Below are 21,546 nucleotides of genomic sequence, written 5' to 3'. Positions count from 1 at the left end.
ATTTTTCATAAATGGCACGATGAAAACTTATGAACACGTTATCTAATTATGAAAAAAAATACGATACATGATCTAATAGGTTTTGATATGAATGTCAAATGTTTTTCTCAAGGAGGGGTACGACAATTTCACTTATTTTTTGCAATTTCTATCTAAGCATATGTTTAAGATACGAACTCCGAACCCTATTTTATCATAAATGAAATAGTAAAAGTATATCAACTTTTAATAAATGACGTATATTTTGCGGATGAATGCCTCTTGTAAAATATGAACAACTTATTTCATTTTTTAAATTCCGTTACAACCACCTTGACGTAAAAAAGGTTTCGTATAGAAAATTTTTTCGAATAAATAAAGTATAATGTATCCGGTAAAGATTTAACAAATCAGGTATGTCATGTTCTGAACAGCCGCGAGAATTTCAATGCTCGCGTACGCCGTGATCAGGCGTACTGGGCCACATCCGACAAAAAAAGAGAAAACATTCGACATTACAGATATAACACCGTGAAAGTCGACAAGGCACTCGACGACACTGGGAGAAGAATTTCATGACGATATTGAACAATAAAAATCAGGACTTTGTCGATTTCAAGGTCCTGTTCAAGTTCCTATATATTCGCAGAGGATTTCGACATCCGTTGTATTAATTATCACTGGGGGTTGACACAAATTTTCAAATTATGCAGCAGTAAATTGTCTCCAAAATAAAATTGACGAGTGATTATACAGTGGTTTTACCAATTCTGCTGTTCATGATGTGCTTATAGAATTTGGCACAGAGTGATCTGCCTTTATACTCTGACATGGTGTACTTTCGATATTTTTCATTGTTACGTACTTTTATCGTCGTTTAATTAATCAAATCGCAGATTCACTCATCAACCAATTGACGAACTCTACAAGTGTGGCACAATTGACCTCTGATATTTTTAAAAGTTTCAGTAATACGTAAAATTGCATATACTCGAGTTTCAAGTGGATAATTATCAATGTTTTACCCGTTTTCGGTATTTGCAACAGGCCTTCAATTGTTGGTGCAACAAGTAAGAAGGAGCGAATCGAGAGCAAATATCCATAACAGCGTAAACGATCGAAACCGTACACATATAAGTATCTAGTATATGCATGTATGTGCTTGTTGGTAATATATATCTATGTATAATGTATTAAGCCTTCTCGCTACAACGGTTTAAAAATACATGGTGACATCATAATAACACTTAACATGACGTCATATGTTGTAAACGCTGAACTCTTCATCGGACTGGCTAAATTACTGTTTCCGCGCTGCTATTTTCGTTTTCACTCTTTTTTCTCATTCCTGAACTCATTCCTATATTTTTTAACACATGCGAAATATATGTGACCGAATGCCACTATAATTCTTAATGATATGTTAATACAATTCAGACATGGAGTTAAATAGGATGCTGTCAAGTGGGGTCAAATATAATGACCTAATGCACTTCTGGGTCGGCTGTAATGTCAGCTTCTAGCAACTGTGTACGATTCTTACATACGTAGCCTCTTATAATTGCATATTAACAAATTTCGTATAATGCTAAATGATCAGTACAAGGACACCTTTACGGCGTTTTTGTCATCATACCCAAGGTACTTGAATATTCCGTAACATTACGTACATTTCCCCCAAAAACTGGTAATTGTAATACGGAAAAAAAATCATGTCTACGAAGCGTGTCGTAATCTCAGACCTAGTATTAGAACTATGTTGAACATTGCACTGACACACGGATGATAATGGTAGGAATTCTCACCCTTTTTGAAAAGCTTCCTTGTATCCTCGGCACTTTTTGTCTGATTATTATTATTATTATCAGCCACACCTATACCGGGAGAAGGAGATTTTATATTTTTGCTCTCCATCAAGGTAAGCTTTTCGTCCATCTTGGTCTTCATTTGGTATACACACACACACGCACGCTCACACACATGCAGGCTTACATAAGTGCAACAGGATTATTGCTGAAAATGACATATAAACCTAGGTGAATCGTGTCATGTCATGTCATATATATATACACACACACACACACCAGGAATAAGAGATTTTATATTTTTGCTATATATATATATATAGCAAATATATATATGGATGATATACACGTATATACATATATATATACTGATTCACGCAGGTTTATATGTTGTTTCCAGCAATAATCCTACGGCAGTTATGTAAGTCCGAAGGTGAGGGACGCACGTATTTCTCGAGGTGCGGCGGCGACTCCACACCTCGTCTGCCTCGGCTCTAACCCGCTAGCGATAAGATAAAGGCGTGAAAAACAATCCAAACGATTAACTGTTATAATTGGTAACTCGAGGTTACCTCAGGATGTACGAAGCTCGCACTACCTAATACCGCTCTTGTGAATGCAGAAAAAATTGCAGACTGAAAATACCCACTCGAATCTTCCTCCTCAATTTCGTGCAATGTCCAATTGCTTCGTAATACAACTAATTTGCTGCAGGATAAACATGGTTGGCCTGCGCACCATCCGTCAGCCCACCCTTCTTCATTCAAACTCCCAGAATTTCATAACGCGACTTCACAACAGACTTGTTTTACGTGACGATACGTTCAGACATAACCGCCATATCGCAAATTACAATGAGACCGAAGTAGTTGAAGTTTGCAGAATATGAGTATTTTTTTCATGATTACAGTGTACCAAATCTCAGACAATCCTGCAGTTGCGAAACAACGATTTATCGTCCCCAAAATATGTATTGTTTACACTAACGTAACGTGTTACTCCACGTCACATAGAACTCCAACCTCGTCTCATTCGAGGCACTGGATGTATGAACATTTTTCGTTTCGCCATTAGACATGATTGATTGACGGAGACTGCGTATGCTTTTTCATACAAGTTTTTGACCTTCGACTATGTTACACCGGGAAGGATTATTTATAGTTCGGCTAACGGTAAAAATCACAAGAGTCTTCGTGTTCAGTCGGAAGTAAAAAATTTTGAGATATGCGATGATAAGCAAATTTCTCCTAGTTGTGACATCATTCGTGTTGATTTTACCATTTTCTGATATATCGTAGCATATAACTCCCCCGGACAGGGGATTGCAAATATAACTTTACAAATACATAACGTTACAAATACCACAAATAGACATTCGATGAAAATGTCTGTACGAAAGATGCAATTACAAAAAAATTACATGCAATCATTAGTTTTACAGGTGAAACGTTGAAAAAAAAATGTAACACGCTATTCTCTTTTGAAATGAAAACAATTTCACATCGAAATCAATCACTATTTGTTCTTAGTTCCATCGACAGTTTGATAGTACTTGCTAATAACGAACTGTATAAAATATCCAGTCGCTATCTGACTCTAAGTTAAGATAAGATTGCAACGTCTTGAATTACAAAGTTCTCGCAGCGTAGTGTGTAATAACTTGAATATGAACGAATCGTTACATTCATGTGGTTTTCTCTGTAACCCAGTCATTATGAATAGCGTCCGTTCGGTTCTCGTCCTAAGATGCGAATATAGCGACTTTGACACCATCTGCGTATACCACTACAAGAACATCTAACTACATCGTGCTGAATGGTATCAATGGTTGTGGCATTCGGTAAGACATCGGCTCAGAGATTCATTTTCTACAGACTTAGAAATCTCTATTTTAGATCATAACATACCGTATGTATTTGTGTATAATAATAAACAGGAGGTTAATAACCAGCACGTTTACACTGGGCACGTACTAAACTAAAACTATGTATCGCCAACAAACATGCCATTGGCAAAGTCTACGAAACCCTTTTATCTTATCAGATTCTTCGAAATTTAGATAAAGCAATTTTAAATATAGCTTAAATAAACCCGTCGTCCACTGTGCCTGAACGTTACGTAATGTGCCGTTTCAATGGTATAAGGTATGTACATAAGTGTAGGTAGGTGGGTACGTTTACGTGGGTCTATAATGGCCTGTATCGTGTATATTACACGTATAACGTCTGCAACTTGTTAGCACAGACATTTTTAAACTTTTCGATCTTTAATATGGGGCATTTGACGTAAGGAGGATAAACCGAAAAAAACAAGGAAGCATCGCGTGTTCGCAAACTGCGAATAAAGTGGTTCGTCAAATATCATTATACACCGAAATCCAACCAAATCTGTAATATTACCCGTTTCGCGATCCAGAATCGCCGTATTTCTACATTGCGACAATACAGCGTTACAATGATTCAATGGCATACGTGCACCCCTTGTGCCATAGACATTTGGAGATACATAGGGCACGAAAAATCAATAGCCAATTTTGAATATTGATTCAAAGTTTTTCATACTGTAACGATTATTTCGGGTCAGTTAGGACTCCGAGACCTCTATTATAAGTGCTACGTGTATACACGTATCTAGGTTCCTATACATACGGCTCACAAATATGAACGCGCAATCCGTGGGAAAAATTAATTGATAATAATCATGGTTACGACTGTAATGAATGATATGAATAAAAAGATATAATTCAGCTAATGCATAAATTCGTGGAATCAACTACGAACTGAAGAAAAGCTTTGAGAAAATGCAGTGAAAGAAATTGAATTAAATGTGCCCAACCCTTGGAATAGGAATGCAGGTCAGACGTAAATAGCAATACTAACGTAAAAATGGGATAAATAATAGGGAATTGGGTAAACCAAGACAAATAACAAACATAGGAAGGTCAATCCAAGATAATTTCCTAATTACAGTATTGGTACGGATATAGTAAAAACATCAGTCACCGTTGACGCGTCTCAGTAGCAGAATATTGTGAATAATAGGTAGGAATGTTAGTACAAGCAATCTTGTAGGGGCGTATGCAGGCTACAGTTAAAGCCGGCACTTGGACTTACCCATTTTTCAACCCTTTACAATAGTCGAGACACCAAGAAAAATCAGCCACAAATCTCAGATAGTCATGACAAACCACGAATCACAATTATGTAAAAAGATATTCTAATCTCACATAGAAAAATCATTTAAAGTCGAAGAACAATCATTTCACGGCACGTTCGTTGTCCGACATCACTGCACAGTTAGAAGCGCGCAGGCAGCATGGCGAGTGGGGACAACTGCTATAGAGGGGGGCGACATAGGGAGGGGAGGAGCTATGTGTCACCGGGCATAATTTCAATCGAATTTTGATTTCGTCTATGAGAATTGAAATTTCCAGGGTATTTCTACAGCTGTTAAAAATAAGCATCGCTTGGGTCTTGGGCGATGGAAGTGACAATTTTATCGCTTGCATAATGCGATACGAAATATGCTGCATGTACCCGTCTAGTCTAGTCTTATATTTCTCGACCTCAAACCCCTACCTTTAAACACATACGTGACGCCGCTGACGGCCAATGGGGTTCGCCTGTGACGAGTCGGCACACTTTTCAAGAACTCGTGTGAACCCCGGTGAGCAAGTTTCTTACCGGTAAATTTGAAATAACCACTGTTAGGTTCGACCAATTATTAGATTCATTCACCATGTTAAGTGCGTATTCGACAATTACCAATATCCTTACCAACATGAGCCTACTCCAATCTTAATATAATTTTAACTTTTAACGGTAAATGAGTGTATTTTATTTGACGTTCACTTAACGCAACCATTGTTTCACTTGCGTTAGAGACAAAATCAACTACTGTTTCACTATAAATTCGGTTGGGAAACAATTCTACAAATTCTTTCGAATACTAATTTTGCATATTATTTTTCAAAGATCGATTATTTATAGTGCATTTTGCAATTTTACTATCAACATTCCAGAAAATCATTAATCAAATTTCAGTTTACAAATCTTTCCTGCTAGCTTACCTTGCATGTGTCGTTGTATAGGACAATCGTAAAAAATATTTAAAAAATACCGTTTTAAATCACCTTACGATACGAAAACATTTTTTTTTAAATCTGTTCTCCAGTCTATAAAAATCCATAAAAGTAACAACGTTGTCCTTTGTTTTACGTATTCTGTGAGCCAATGGACAAGGAAAGTCCAGAGAGAATATACCACCACAGAGTTGTAACGAAGAAGGGGCATTTCTGGATTGTATTGAATTTTTACATCTGTGTGATGTATGTACAGCAACGTCTCAACGGTTAACAGCCTAAAGGCACGTATTCATAACATAACTTTTATACCGACATTTCTGAATTTGTGTTCGTTCAGTCCTGAGTTTTTTTTATTTCTTGGTTTGTGCAGTGGTTCAGATTTAGCTTGAATCGAACAAAACTTTCACTGTGAGTGATATTCCACTGTCAATTAGTAAAAACACAAATACGGTTTTACACTGAACGTTTGAAAACACTGAAAGTTTGAAATTTTCGAAAAAGCCTCAAATGAGTCTTGTATATACTATTTTTGAAGAAGATAAAATCACAGGAGATGGAAATAGTGTAAAATTTTTCATATTAATTTTATCCATAGCTTATTTTCTACGTATTTGTATCGCAATAATGGTTATACGATTACCATTGTTCAATTTACATTGAGTGGTTTTGGGTTGCACCATGAAAAAATTTCTGGATTTTTTTTTTCTCTTTTACACTTAGTTATTCACGATAATAATAATAATAAAATTTAATATAGAATTATTTTACATCGATATATTATTCAGTATAATCCATTTCGTATAATCTATATTAATATACCGTTATATATTGTCAGTCGGGTCTTTGCGCGAAATATGTTTATATGTGTAGAAACTAGAGACACCTAAAATAGATGATTCATATTTTTTCTTGTTTCAATTGAACAAATATTACGCCTGGTTCAAAACTAAAACAATATGACATTACCTATTCTAAGGTACATACATCTATACAGAGTGAAGTTAACCCTGCATATTACAAAATCAGTGAAATTCAATTGTTTGTAATATTTGCAACCATCTTTTTCAACGAATAAGAAAAACTACGATCCAATTATTCTAAGCTTCTCTGCTTGATGCACATATAAAAATGAAATTTTTTTTCTCTCGTGCAACAACTCAAATGATAATTTTTTTACCGTTTTTTTATTCGGCCAAAAAATTTCAACGGCAATAAACAAACTCTAATACAAGATTAACAAATCTGTTTTTCTTTTCTTCATATTTTACAATTCTATTTCTCATTTAATATAATTCTCATCTCATCGGCAACACCGAAGAGGAAAAAATCACATAATTTTCGAGATAGCTTATACTATGACAATAGCTCTGGAAATATATAATTTCATTTAATCTCCATCACAGGTCATATTCTCCAAAGTTTACACTCTGGATAGTAAATAAACTTGAAATAATAATGTTCGTAATTTTTCAACGTAGACACCACCAATGGTATGCGACAGGAGGTATCCAACAAAATCAGTATTGTTAGATGAGTTTCCATTAACTAACGAAACCGAGTATATCCGAATAAGATCAGGAATTGCAATGTATGTATCACAAAAATTATACAGATTCCAGCACTTTTATCGTTGCTATACTCGTAGATTGTACCGTAATAATCGAGAAATGAATGATTATTTTAATACTTTTCTCTATTTAATTAATATATTCGTGAGTTTTTAAAAATTACTAAATTAGATCACATTGTGATTGCAAAACGACAGTGCTAACAAGACTAGATCCTACATTAGTTAGTAAAAACGAAGAACGAAGTAAGCAAACCTTGGTAAATAAACCCACGTTTTCTGCGCTTTTTGTACTTTTTTGATTAGTGTTATCATTTGAATAAGTGATCACTTGTACTACGAGTTCACTAGCCGGTATACAAGCAATACGACCACAGCAGGTATCATCTCTTATTCTTACTTAGTGCTGATCTTTTGCTTCCATCCTTCTATAATCGCTATGTATTTAACACCACCGATAAACATGAGACTATAAACCCATGTGAATTAGTTCACCTGTACAATCTGTATACATGGCAAATATGCGATTCTATTCACGTAAAATAAACAAAAAGCCAAGAAATTCAGTTATCAGTTAATATCTTGTCCAAAGGGAAGATCAGTATGCCTATGGAATTCATTGTATATTGAATGTGACTTTAAATCATCATTTTTGTCCATTTCTCGTCTCTAGGATCCGCTTCGCCAGTACCAGTACTGAAACTGAACCTTTAATAACGCATAATTCTTATTTTGTTACTGAAATAGAATCTTAAGTTATACCTTTCTTTCGCTATGTATTCCGAAAGAAGTATCGAAAAGTCGAATCTTTATTATTTTTATTCAATTTTCCAAAACAAAGTTTATTAGGTAGTTGATGCCATATTAAATTGTGCCTATTGCTCTACACCAAATCAATTTATTCATTTTCAAATGAATCTTTGGAGTATCATTAGATCAAAGTTTGAAACTTGCACGTTCAGAATGCCTTCTTTTAATACTGTTTCTACAATATTTTGTTTACGAGCACGGTTATAGTTCATTTGAACTTTCAGAATCATTACAGAATATTCATTTTGAAGAATAAATCTTGAAGTATCGAAAACTTGTACCAAATACCATTCAAAAGTCCATCAATCAGCGGAGAATCTTGGCATGACCATAGATATTAAAAAATCCGATTTCAGATGACAGATTTGAGATGAATAATAGTAAAACCATAAATTGGCATCCAATTATTACTAGGTTCGAATTAGTCAAATCAGAAGGATGTAACAAGAAACTGAAAATGCGTTATGATTTAAAAGAAAAGTATAAACATCGAGTTCTTAGTTTCTTCTTCCCCTAGTAAAACTGGATCAAATCGATGTATCAGTGCAAGAAAGAAAATAAAACGAGTTCAAAGGAGTAATGCATTTGTTGCAAACACTTGAGTACGTCTGCTCATTACTTAGTCTGTACGAACCTAGTATTGCATTACAGGATATTGAGTGAAGTAAAAGACAATGATCTTTCATGCTCTTGATTGCGCAATATTTATAAAGAAAAGAGCGTAAGTTATGTCCAAGATACTGTATACATAGATACTACGTTTTCTCTAGGACGGCTGAAATACCACAAAGTGGTGCGTAATTTGGTGAAATTACCTAATTTCTAGTTCAACAACGAATAAAATTTTCTCATATTTTAAGATGTAAAAAAATCTTAAATTCACTAACGATCAAATATTCTTCAATTTTTTATTGCCGTTTGGCAATATATACAACTAAACTATGCAGGTAAATGAAAGAAATATGAAACCTTCGCTGACAGCAATTCGAATAAGTTAATAAGTTAATGAGATATTAATTTGTAATTATTCATTGTATAATCGCTATTGCGAATGAATAAGGATTCAAATATATAATGAGAGGGTAATTCTTGAAGTTTTAAACTCTGTACTTGCACTGTATACAAGTTATATTACGTACTCTATGATTCTAGGCACAGTGACTTGGTATTTCCATATCGCTGCACCCGTGCAGACGTTTTTACCATTCTAAATTTGCTGACTGGAGAGAAACAAATAAATTTTCACCAAGTTGCATAATTTTATCAATTATCTGAGCTTTTCTTATTCATCTTCCGTATCCCCATCACTGCTGTAGTCTTGTAATGTTGCTGGTCGAGAAAATGGAGCATTGTTCATCTGTCTGAAAGAATACGGGATTTTCTAGTTGGTAAACTTCCCATCATTAATAATTATTACGTTTTTTTCTGGTATTGCTTAACGATTCACCATTTAAAACTGTTCAAAGTGAAAATGGCACAATAGGTATTTACTGATCAACTATTCAACGGATAATGAAATTTAAGCATCTGTAACTGTATACTCTAACTCTATCTCCTAACAGATGGAGCAATTACTTATTTTTCAACATTAAACATTGTGATTTTATTTTTCATAATCTTAAGTTATACGTCATAATTGCTTTTTACATTTCTATTATAAGTAGTATCATAAAATTTAAATGAAAGAACTTGATTAATAATTTCATGATTATAACAAGATTATAGATTATACCGAAAGCATATTTATATCCATGTTAATTAAAAGGGAACGGTATTAGAAATAAATGAAAAGTGCATAAAATAGGACACAATTTAATAACTACCTAAATTGTCACACTTCATCATCCTCAGTCAAAAATTACTATAAATCACAAGATGTTATCAAATTTTTGCTAAATGAAGCAGATTTTTATGATTTGATGTAAATATTGCATAAAGAAAATCTCTAAACTCTCACACGTTCCTTGGACTTTCCAACAATAGTCAATGTTAAACACTTTAATTTCACAATTGCTGAAAATCCTTTGCGAATTTTTCTTCACTTCTTGTATCTTTGAAGACTATTTCTTTCGAATAAAATGAAGAAACAAGAATAGAATTTTTGTACATTCTACTGCATTCAAACAGAACCTCAGATCAAATTTCCAAGTACTAATTATATCACTTATGGATTAGTAGCAAACGTTTAATAATTACGGCAAAAAATTAAACCTTATTCAATATCCCGAATTAAATAGACAGAAAATAATATTGAAACACTTTCAACTGATTGAACTTAAATCGTGGAAAAAATTGTGGGCACATACAAATATTAATTTTTAGTTTATCCAATTATTTGAATACTTTGGCCTTACTTTTTAGTGGTTTAATTCTAAGTATCGCAGTCATTCGTTACCATAATAAAGGAAAAGTTGAAAGAAAACACACGTTAAATTAATATTTTTCAACATAATAGATTTTATCATTTTTTACCATCATCGTTCTTATCACAATTTACTTCCATATGTCAGTATGTGTAACTCAATAGTTTCCATATACTCACGCAAGTCTTCGGTAATGGTTGAGCCACTCTTCAAGCATTTGCGCGACTAGCAGGGGTTTTTTGTGAAGTTTTTGCTGAGCTACTAGAATACCGCCCTCTGTTGTGCAAACGTCGAGCCACTGTTTTAATATGGTTTCCTCACGGCCAATTTCTTCAGAACTTAGGAAGTGAATCGGTAAAAGCTTACGATCACGATCCATTAATGGCATAAATGTTGTTTGCATTTGCATTTGTGGCATGGCACCAACACCGCCAACTCCGACATTAGCATGTGGAGCTAATGGTGGGATTCTTGATGATGGGTATGGCTCAATTGGAACTAAAGCTGTGAAGTGGCCACGGGTATAACCCAAAGCGATTGGTGATCTGATACAAAACGATGGTTCCCACAACAATGGTAAATAAACTCCCTCAAATCTTGCGTAACCTGTAATTATAGATATTTAATAAACTTTTTTCATTGCAAGTAAGTCAAAACCGCTGCAAATTAAATAATACAAGGTAACATTTCCAAAATAAATTATGGGAGATTGTGAACAAGGCAAGGGTGATGCAAAGGTATGAACTTTGATATAATTACTTAACAGAACTCTAAGTTATTTAAGATTGACTTTGATTAAGAAGAATGTGCATTTTTTGTGATTTTATAAGTACTTTTATATCTCAAAAGCCCCCGAGAAGAATTTATAAAATGTCGTGATAAATTATCATTTTTGATAAATTCATTTATTAAATGTATAATTTGATCTTATATTCCACTCGATCTGATGAAACTGACCTATATCTTCACCTCGAAAACTCTTGACGTATTTGACACCATAAACAATAATGGGTCTTCGCAATATGTGGGCTAATGCAAAGACATGCAATTGCTCAAGTGCGCTACCAGGTTGAGCTGCAGTTGCTAGTAGATTTTCCCAATCTTCTTGCCATTGAGTTTCTTCGAGAGTGAAGTCTAACATCCGCGCTGCTTGCGATGCTTCATATTCCCTCCAGCGAGGATAAAAACTGGCGAATGAGACGAAATTATTACATTTCCACGATATTCTAAATAGTTACCTGTTTACATTTCTTGTACGATATTGTTGAAGTAAAAAATTATCAGTTTAAGCTGTAGAACTGTGAAAAAACAGAACATGTTTTACTCCAGTATGAAATTGTGAGCAATATCTAATGCTAACAGTTAAGAGATCATCAAAGTTTGTAAACATTGTTAAAACCGACAGGAAACTGATACATGCCATATGTTTTCAGACATTACTATTTGCTTCAAATAGCTCATATAACGTAAATCTTGCAGATTTAATTAGATTTCAATACACTTAACCTGAAGGCACTGTAAAAAAATGCATATACTAGCAAATAAAAAGTAAAGTCTAACGCACCTCCCACTGGCCTCTTTGGCTATACAGATATTTCATTGAAACAATATGTTTATTGTAATAAAAAGCTTCAGCAATTAAGAAAAAAATAAACCTATACAGTCGATAGTGGCATTTTTGTTTTTATTGAACTTAATATTGGTGTAGATTCTCACTGTTCTCCCAATAAATACAACACGAAAAAAAACAAAATTAGTGCTGTTTCTTATCTTATCACAGTGCATGAAATTAAGCTCCTGTTCTATGACCATTTACCTTCGTATTATATCATTCAGATTTTATGACATTGGAATACAAACTTTAGGTATACCTTGAACCTAGCATAGGATAAATTTGTAAATTGACATATTTACTTCAATATTGAAAAGGAATCCAACCATACCAATGAATTCATTAAAATCATCATTTAGTGAGTTTCAATCTTAAAGTATAAATATGTAACATACAAAACTTCAGCATAGGTATTTAACGATAACATACTTACAATTGTCCACCCTGTTGCAGTGAATCAGCTAAAGCACCACGTAACGTATTATCCCTATCGAATACGCCCCATGTTGCCTGCATTACGGAATCCAACAAACAGTCACCGGCAGATCTATTCCACAGAGCGTGTAATCTACTTCCAAGTCTTTCAGTTACTTCTAATGACCAATTCAAGGCCGGTGGTTCTCCACCTCCACCTTCCAGCTGTTGTTGTGCTTCTCTGTCAAGTAACTCTTCAAGCATCTGCTCCTGAACTATACTCGGTAGATCTTCAACCTTCAATTGATCAAACTGTTTCTTAACTTTAATTGTTACTGTAGATATGTAATTACCAAAAACTCGAAAGAAAAAAAGATAAAATTAGCTCAAACTATACTACGATTAGATCCAGGACTTTGTGGATTTTCTGTTAGTCATATCGCACCCCAGCGACAAGGGTGGCACAACTCAAAAATTGTCATGTTCCAGTAGAAACAAATAACTATGAGTAAAAGTCTTGCATGCTTATGGAAGTTACCTGTTCCTCTTTTCTCTGTGACGACCAATTTTTATACTACAAAAATGTCACGTTTTAAGCTTATAGATTTGAACTTTGCAAATTCAAACCTGGATCAAACCCAAAAATTGACAATTTTTGAGTTGTGTCACGCATGTCTCGGAGGTGCGATATTACCGTATTGCTCGGAGTATAAGCTGACTCCCAATTCTGAGACAGTATTTCAGGGTGTTGTTCTTATTGACCTGGACGGGTCCACATATAAGACGAGCATGATTTTGGCAGGTGCTGTCAACGACAAAAAACCTCGGCTCATATTCAGAACAATACAGCAATTTCACAAGACATGGACCGTCTTTTGTTCCCAAAATATTAATAACAACTATTCAAGAAGTCTTTACTTGGACGTCATTCATAGTAAGTTTGTTGTTGATATATTGATTAAACTTACAATTGTGAATTCAAAGTGCTTATTATAGAATGTGAATTTTGTTACTTTTAGTAAAATGAGATTCAGGAAAAACATATCCCTTAAATGTGTAATTCTTCAGATTCAACCTAGCTTCAAAAAACTAAAGTTTGACAAAACATATTGATAGATCTCCATAATGTATAATTCTGTCAAAGTTATAGATCATTTTTTCAATGTTCAATAATAGCAAAAATTGTAAGACATTTTCTGTCTAACGGAAAAGAATTCGAATATTAAATCAAAGGTTGCGGTGAAAATGAGTAAAAGTTTTAACGCAGTGCCTCCCAAGTTACGAAAATTTGACTTGAGTTTATAACAACTAGTAATGATAATAACCTCAGCAGGTAGTGCGAAGGTAGCCATGTCCATAACAAAGCAGCATGGAAAAGAACCTTTTCGGAGTCCAATGCTATTTGTTACATGCCGACGAATTTGTTCTGCCAAATCTGGTGCCACATAACTTGGTACTCTCTTCACACCCGACCCGGACCCTTCGATCTGTGCCAACAGTGTAGCTAGAATATCCTCTCTTTGGAATCTGAAGATAAAATTATCTTCAATTATAAAATATACCACCTGAAATAAATGAAGAATGAAATATCGAGTGAAGTATCGAATGTTTTTTTAAATAATTTGGAATTGGGTATAACCCAGAAAATATGGACGCATATTTTCCAATGATGGTCTATAGAATAACACTCATCCATTTTTCGAAATCCTGCAACTATGAACTACCATACATAAAAACAACTACTGAGTGAAATGTACAAATGAAGAATTGTCTCTACACAGTTATTTACATGGCAGCAAAGTTAGACGCAGGCAATGGTAATAAAATGTCAATGAGAATCATCGAAACAATCCATAATAGTATGACCACTTTGTGATTTTGGAATTTTCTGAAATTCAGTAAACTGTAATGAAATAAAAGACTGATATTTCGAAATCTCAGTTCCTTCCAAATCATTGTAAAATTTAAAAAAAAGTTATTTTTTCCCCAATGTTTCGTTACAATAACGTTACTAACTTCAACCTCATAGATTTTCAAGACGAATACATTGGTAGTCAATGGAGCGATAGCCCTGTGTCATACTGAACATCTAAAATGTTTTTAACCTATGAATGTGCTGTGTGGAAAATAATTCATAGCTACATAGTAAAAGTTTTGTAGTAAATTACTACTGCATATTTGGAATCCTTGAAAATTTTCCAGAAATTAGAAGTTGTAGAATGACTACACAAATTGGTGTGCCTCACAGTACGATTGAATTTATGTTCAATCCTGCTATCAGTTACTCGTAGTCATAATACGCAATAAATTGTTTCAATACCGTTCGCAAATGTAAACATGAAGAATGTATTTGTCACGTTTTTTGTTCTCAAAAGATGGGTATTGCTATAAATTCTACAATATTTGTCCCTCTTGTTTTATTGTTTGAAAAGCCTTACTTTTGTCTGTAAGTTTAGCACTTGTGCATTTTTTCTTTTGTTATTTAAATATTGAATTAATTCAAAATCTTCCTCAATATGCAGTTTAATACAATATGCAAACATAAACTTCCATGCTCACCGAATTGCCAGATGAACTAGAGTATGCCCAATGTCAAAAGCGCTGCTTCTGTTCAAAAGGAGAACTTCGGAATGCGTCAATTGACGAGCAGGGTCTCCACCGCTTGCCAAATAAGCTTCGACTGGTGCATTATCACCTTCAACTATGCCGAGGCATGCGTTTAACCAGCACCAGTCTGTATGACGCCTAAGCTGTTTTAATCTGCGTTCATATTCACAGTTGTTGGGTGATTGTGGAGCCGGTAAAGTATCGTTTCTTTCATATCTATGAGAACTTCTGTAACCATAAAATACAAATGCATTAATTTTCTGTTTCATCTTTCTAACTTCACTTTTTAGTCGACCTATCATTATCACTATCGATATAATATGGCATCAGTTTGAACAGCATCCCATAATGTATTGACTTAGTAATTTTATTTCATAAGCTTCACAATCCTAGAACTTCGAAATAGTATCTTTACTTTCTTACTTTTCTTTACTTGAATGAGCAGTACGAGTGATTTCTTAGCGTGTCAATCAAAAGTCTGATGCATTATAAAGTATACAACTTGATTAAAATTTAAGAATACTTCATTTCATTGTACATTTAATTATATCTTTTATTTCTTCGTTTATCACACGGTATTCTAAAAGTATGTACAAAACGAAATAAATACTGAAGAATCCATATTTACGTAATTTTAATCATCTTCTATTGGATTACTACTGTAAATGTCTCAATTATTGTTGCAATAAATGGCTGAAAAAATATATAGTAAATCAACAGCTGTGTAGTAATTATACCTAGTAAGTTTTATAAACACGATTTTGCAAGCCAATACATGTACCTTTTTGCTACTGCCAAGTTTTCATCTCGATGAGCTTGATGGATGTACGGAGTATGAGGCGGAGACGGAGACGGAAGGCCTTTCTGACACTGATCCCGGTCAGGACTGGGTAGGATAAGTCCGAGATTAGTAATGGATCTTTCTCTTCTTTCTTTTTCCTTCTGATGGGCACACATTATACATTTCGTAGCTTTTGGCCAGTTTTCATAGGTACACGACGGACACGACCATTTCTCTTGCTGCGTATTAGACAACGGCATATTCAGCTGCGCATAGGAGTACTTTTCAGGATGTAAATTAATTAACGAAGAATTTATCTGTAGGTTTGACCCTGGGTTAGGCGGGGGATCGCCCAGCCTTAATGGTGCTAGTTGTTCGTGTAGATTTGAGGCTGTCGAATGTATAGATGTGGAGTGATTTACCAGTTTCTTGTGTCCACACTGCGCACACCGATTTGTATTTTGATAATTGAGGTAGGTGCATAAGTCACAGGCCCATTTACCTCCTGAAGGCAAATTTTGGCTGTAATTTTGAGGGCTTAGGTTGCAAAAGTCTGTTGACTGACTTATTTGAGGTACTGGACCAGACGCTACGTTAGAACCTGATCGCTGTGGACTTGGATCGCGCAAACGATAAATATCTTCCCCGAATAAAGGCTTTGCCCCTCTGCACATTGTACATTTCAAAGATGAAGGCCAATTTTCATATGTACAATACTCGCAATTCCATTTACCCTCCGTCTGCTCACCTTGATTATTCATTTTAATTCCCTATGATTCTTACTATTACTTTTTTTTCCTTCAACTTTTTTCAACTTATAAAATGATTCGACTAATCAATCAATACTATTGCTTTAAAATCTTAATTTGGTATTTCCTGTCACTAACTAACGGAGATGGATCAAAGTTGTATTCTTTAAAGAAAAGTTTTTCCTCTGCTTATATTACCAAGAAAGCATTTGTTAGTACAATGGGATGATTTTTTTTTTCTATAGGCCTTTTTTCTTGAATTGTTCCTTGGGAATTATGCGGATTGTTAATTTATTGTTTTTCCATATCTCTTGACGGCTGATGTCACGTGATGAACATTTTGACAGATTTTGACAGGGTAGAAGCTGCTGCGAGAATATTAAACCACCAGCAGCTGCAGTTATCTGAAATATTGGAAAGAAAAAAACATCAATAACTCTCTAGTTATTCAACAACAGAAAATGATAAAACACTTTGACATATAAAGATTTAAAAAATGTACATATGAATAATCAAGTATGACAGACAGTGCGACTTTTTCTCTAAACTTTAACTCCGAATAAAACCAGTAAAGGAAGAGAAAAGTGAACAATTTATGGCGATACATGTTTTGCTAAAAAAAAAAAAAAAGAAGTGTTAGAGCAATAATGACCATCAAGTTGCCGAAAGATGAAACAGGAGAAAAAAAGATATATTGTAAGAGTTTCCCACCAGATTTTATCAAAAAATAATAAAATTATGTACATGTATCGAAAATCAAAACAAAACAGTCTGGGGAAAAAGTATTCGTAAAAACGAGGAAAACGGTTAACCTTGACCTGTTCTCTTCACTACCGAATGGATTTCAAGAGACGTTGGTTCTGCGTAATTCCTCGCCTCGGAGAGGATACCCCAGATCCTGGTAGAATATCTCGTTACATGCCAGAATACTCCATTCGTTCCTCAAACTGGTTAAAGAATAGGCACGAAAGACACTGCTCTGGGCCAGCACCCCACTGCAACGTATTACGTGCACTTTGACAAGGGTTTGCGTCGTGCGTTTCTTTTTTTTATCGCCTTTTCTTTTTCACGTTGCGAGACAAAAATGATAAATAAGCATGTCGCGAATAATGGAGCGTTAAATCAGTGAAGACTCACTTCTCGCACGAGAGTTACTCACGTCTACGAGATGGACATCGTATTTCCTCGGGAACTTCTATGGGGAAAGTAGGTTTTGACAGTCATTCGCAAACAGCCAGGCGTGCCAACCTTCGTCAACAAATATTCCAATTCTGCAATAATATTATACGCAGTCGATCTATCCCTCTGTGTACTTTGCAACTTTCAATCATGCAGTGCTTGAATATTTCTCAAATATTTTGTCTGTTTTCAATTATTACACAACGCAATGTCAGTACAACAAAATAAAGTACATTGTCATAGCGTTTTACTCACCACCCGGTATATGGCTTTTTAGATTGGCAATGTTACAATCGACGATATCCGTATCCTACTTTTGAACAACGTTTCGACGCTTACCTCCACTTTGCATCTGACATTCGCTACTTATTATTAGATATTTTTCCCCAAATCCTTACAGCCAATTCTCAACGTTGTCGCAAAACTATCAATCCTCATCTCAAGACGAATTGGATCGCAAGTATCAAGAGATCAGTGAATCGGACACTTTCACATTGCATGATGTCAAACCAGACGTAGCCAAACGTAGACAATTTGCGCTAGTTGAATGACTGTGTGCCGTGCATGTCTAATTCATTTATTTATATATTTCTGGCTCTACGCCATATGGGTCTTAGCCTAGACATTTGACCTTGACATTTCCTTGTCAAATAACACATACAACTTCTCGAACAGCTATCACTATTGTTCAATCGTCGAAGATATGATTAATATGCAAGTAAATAACCAAGAAACTATTTCCCTACTCGCGCGTCGTCTGCTGTTATTTTTTGGTACAAAATGATGTCGCAAGATTAAGCCAGTTGAAAACTTAACCCTAAAAAATCGTCTTTTAAGTAGCTTGTCGTTCCCTCTTTGGTCGGTCCATTTCAGTACTTATATATGTCATGAATAATAGGAATTGTTAAAATGACATCGAAAATTTTAATATTATATGGAAGTGAAACTGGAACGGCTCAGGACGTGGCAGAACAAATTTGGAGAGATGCCAAAAGGTTTAATTCATATACTCTTATGTCTGATAGAAAAAACTCGAATCGAAATGTAACATAGTACAAATGTGTACATAGTATTTCAATTTTCGCATATAATTGATAACAACTACTAATAATAAAAAAAGAAAACACGTCTTTCTCAATATACTTTTCAAGATGAACGTGCTTTTGTCCATTTGTAGATACAATTATTTGTATAAGATTATGATACTTGCGTTATTGAATTAAAGTTTTCTCATACACTTATGAAAATCTTAATTCCATCCTTGGTTTTCAGAGTTGGTGCAGACTGTTCTGTCATTTCAATGGACGATTATGATATAAAAAATTTGATTTCCGAACGAATAGTTATATTCGTTGTTGCCACAGCTGGTCAAGGTGACCCACCTACAAACATGAAAAAATTTTGGCGCTTTTTATTGCGGAAAAACTTACTGGCAAACTCGCTGCACAATATGTATTATGGAGTACTAGGACTGGGAGATAGTTCCTATGTCAAGTACAACTTTGCTGCGAAAAAATTAAGTAAAAGACTAGCTCAGTTAGGTGGAACAGAGATTCTATCCATTGGATTGGCCGATGATCAACACGATCTTGGTATTGATGCTGTCACAGTACCATGGATTGAACAATTATGGACTAATTTATCTACATTATTTGATATTCCTACAAGAATCCCAATGAGTGATAAAAATAACATCATCACCAAATTTAATGTCTCTCTCATTGATAATTGCAGCTCTGTTACTGCAGAAGATGCATATTCACGCAACGATATATATAGACATGAATTATATATGAATCATGATACCATCAAAGTCGGCAGAGTTATTGAAACGACTAGAATGACTTCAATCGATCATTTTCAGGATGTTAGATTACTGAAATTTCATGTCGAAAATGCCAAGTATGAGCCTGGGGATGTGGTTTACCTGAGGCCAAAGAACTCTGCTGAAAAAGTACAACAGTTTTTTGATGTGTTAAAAAATAATGGAGTTTTTTTACATCAGAATATAACTGTCATTGTAAGTCCTTCAGAAATTCAAATTCCTAATATATTGAAGCAGAAATTAACTCTGGGACAAATTGTGGAACAATATTGGGATTTGAATTATAAGCCAAGAAAATATGCAATGGAGATCTTGAGTCTAATAACTGAAAGTGAGTTAGAAAAGGAGAAATTAATAGAATTCACCACACCCAATGGGCAAGAAGAATTATACAATTATGTTAATAGGCCTAGACGAAATATTGTTGAAGTTCTAAATGATTTTCCAAATGCCACAAAGAATTTAAATATTCAATTATTATTCGAGATTATGAGCCCAATAAAACCAAGAGCATTCAGCATTGCATCTAGCTTGAAACATATGCCAAATGAAATCGATATTTTAGTCGCTGTTGTGCGGTACAAAACAAAACTTGCCGAGCCTAGGCTGGGTTTGTGCTCAAATTGGCTTGCCAGTTTGAACCTAGGAGACGAAACCACGCTTTGGGTTCAAAGAGGAACTTTTAACTTCAATTACTCTAAACCGGCCATTTTGATTGGACCTGGCACTGGTATTGCACCATTCAGAGCATTTCTATTAGAAAAAAGAATAATGAAAAACGACTTATCGGATTGTCTGCTTTTCTTTGGATGCAGGAACCAACTTAAGGATTATCATTGTAAAAAAGATTTCGAATTGATGATAGAAAATAACAAGTTGAAAATGTTTTGTGCCTTCTCAAGGGATCATGATCACAAAATGTAAGTGTCTCACTATCAAATATGAAACGTGACTAAATAGGATTGTTTGTACTCTATACTTAATTTCAGATATGTCCAGCACAAAATACGCGAGCATAGGAATATTTTTTGGCAATTTCTTGCAAACGGGGCAAATATTTATTTAGCTGGTAGCTCGAAGAATATGCCAGGCAACGTTAGAGAAGAAATTGTCTCACTGGTGAAAAAATTCGGTGAATTAACAGATGCTGATGCTGAAAGTTATGTTAGTAAATTGGAGAAAACTGGACGCTATCAAACAGAGACTTGGAGCTAGAATCGTTATCATCGAAGATTGGATCAAACAAAAGTGTTGATAATAGAAATCATTAACTGATGACTATAGATAAACCATATTTTGTAGAACTACCTACCTACCTTGAAAATGTGAAACACAGAATAGCAGAACAGATGGAAAATTAATTTAATACAATTCCTAAAAGAGAAAATCATGAGATACTATGAAAAAGCGTTATAAAAGAATCAAGATGAACAGGTATGCAGAATGAATGTTATATTCCAGAATTACGTAGATGAAACAAAGTTACAGTTGATTCTGCAAAGAAATTGTATTGAAATATTGACAATTAAAAGAGTAGCGTAATTTTTTCATGTATTTCACGATCTACAAATACTTGCTCAGATTTAAATGCCATCGACTGTGATCCAAAGTCGTCAGGAGTAGAACGTCAAATTTGACAAAACGTTACTATGTGAAAATAATCTTTATAATGCAATTCATCATTCATATAATAAGCATACGCTACTTTTGTCAAAATGGACGGAAACTTTTGTTGTAAGTGATTGACACATTAATGATTCATTGACCAAAT

General features: G+C 34.5%; 3 protein-coding genes across 22 annotated transcripts in view; 1 reads left to right on the top strand and 2 right to left on the bottom strand.

Annotated features, from left to right (window-relative positions):
* The window catches only part of LOC124188031 (actin-binding LIM protein 2), a 36,629-nt gene extending 31,533 nt beyond the window's left edge, over positions 1-5,096 (bottom strand). For 11 of the 12 annotated variants that reach the window (XR_006872234.1, XM_046580298.1, XM_046580312.1 and 8 more), the window contains exon 1: positions 1,785-1,929. Coding sequence is in view for 11 of the 12 variants with exons in the window: in XM_046580298.1 (XP_046436254.1) it covers positions 1,785-1,926 (142 nt within the window). In the remaining variant the exon portion in view is untranslated. Of the gene's footprint in view, positions 1-1,784; positions 1,930-4,897 lie in introns of those variants that run through there. The other variant, XM_046580344.1, reaches the window with a different exon arrangement.
* A 3,140-nt stretch (positions 5,097-8,236) lies between these two features.
* Positions 8,237-18,338, bottom strand: LOC124183539 (ubiquitin thioesterase trabid). Of its 7 annotated transcripts, none has more exons than XM_046572180.1 (10): positions 18,206-18,338; positions 17,909-18,042; positions 17,584-17,766; positions 16,023-17,175; positions 15,194-15,469; positions 13,960-14,161; positions 12,654-12,946; positions 11,566-11,795; positions 10,788-11,214; positions 8,237-9,606 (listed from the first exon to the last, which is right to left on the bottom strand). In XM_046572180.1, exons 4-10 carry the CDS (start codon positions 16,781-16,783, stop codon positions 9,528-9,530), a joined length of 2,268 nt encoding a protein of 755 aa, XP_046428136.1. In that variant the 5' UTR covers positions 16,784-17,175; positions 17,584-17,766; positions 17,909-18,042; positions 18,206-18,338; the 3' UTR covers positions 8,237-9,527. The 7 variants fall into 7 exon arrangements, with proteins under 7 accessions (XP_046428136.1, XP_046428145.1, XP_046428128.1 ...); XM_046572189.1 differs by having other exon boundaries at positions 17,584-17,827; positions 17,931-18,042; XM_046572172.1 differs by having other exon boundaries at positions 17,931-18,042.
* Positions 18,339-18,560: 222 nt separating this feature from the next.
* LOC124183579 (NADPH-dependent diflavin oxidoreductase 1) lies at positions 18,561-21,115 on the top strand. 3 transcript variants are annotated; one of them, XM_046572250.1, is made up of 3 exons: positions 18,561-18,668; positions 19,223-20,695; positions 20,765-21,115. In XM_046572250.1, the coding sequence occupies exons 2-3, from the start codon at positions 19,251-19,253 to the stop codon at positions 20,988-20,990; spliced, it is 1,671 nt and encodes a 556-aa protein (XP_046428206.1). In that variant the 5' UTR covers positions 18,561-18,668; positions 19,223-19,250; the 3' UTR covers positions 20,991-21,115. The 3 variants fall into 3 exon arrangements, with proteins under 3 accessions (XP_046428206.1, XP_046428189.1, XP_046428195.1); XM_046572233.1 differs by lacking the exon at positions 18,561-18,668 and adding an exon at positions 18,689-18,945; XM_046572239.1 differs by lacking the exon at positions 18,561-18,668 and adding an exon at positions 18,689-19,012.
* Positions 21,116-21,546: the final 431 nt, after the last annotated feature.

This window comes from Neodiprion fabricii, chromosome 1 (genome assembly GCF_021155785.1).
Source record: "Neodiprion fabricii isolate iyNeoFabr1 chromosome 1, iyNeoFabr1.1, whole genome shotgun sequence".
Lineage (NCBI taxonomy): Eukaryota > Metazoa > Arthropoda > Insecta > Hymenoptera > Diprionidae > Neodiprion > Neodiprion fabricii.
This window is presented reverse-complemented; position numbering and strand designations above follow the sequence as displayed.

Excerpts from the sequence above, each read along its gene's own strand:
- LOC124183539 (XM_046572180.1), bottom strand. The coding sequence starts at position 16,783 with ATGAATAATCAAGGTGAGCAGACGGAGGGTAAATGGAATTGCGAGTAT. Across the intron at positions 14,162-15,193 it reads CTAGTTCATCTGGCAATTCG|ATTCCAAAGAGAGGATATTC; the intron begins GTGAGCATGGAA and ends TTTTATCTTCAG. Across the intron at positions 9,607-10,787 it reads AACCATTACCGAAGACTTGC|ACAGATGAACAATGCTCCAT; the intron begins GTGAGTATATGG and ends GTATTCTTTCAG.
- LOC124183579 (XM_046572233.1), top strand. The coding sequence starts at position 18,860 with ATGACATCGAAAATTTTAATATTATATGGAAGTGAAACTGGAACGGCT. Across the intron at positions 18,946-19,222 it reads ATTTGGAGAGATGCCAAAAG|AGTTGGTGCAGACTGTTCTG; the intron begins GTTTAATTCATA and ends CTTGGTTTTCAG. Across the intron at positions 20,696-20,764 it reads AGGGATCATGATCACAAAAT|ATATGTCCAGCACAAAATAC; the intron begins GTAAGTGTCTCA and ends ACTTAATTTCAG.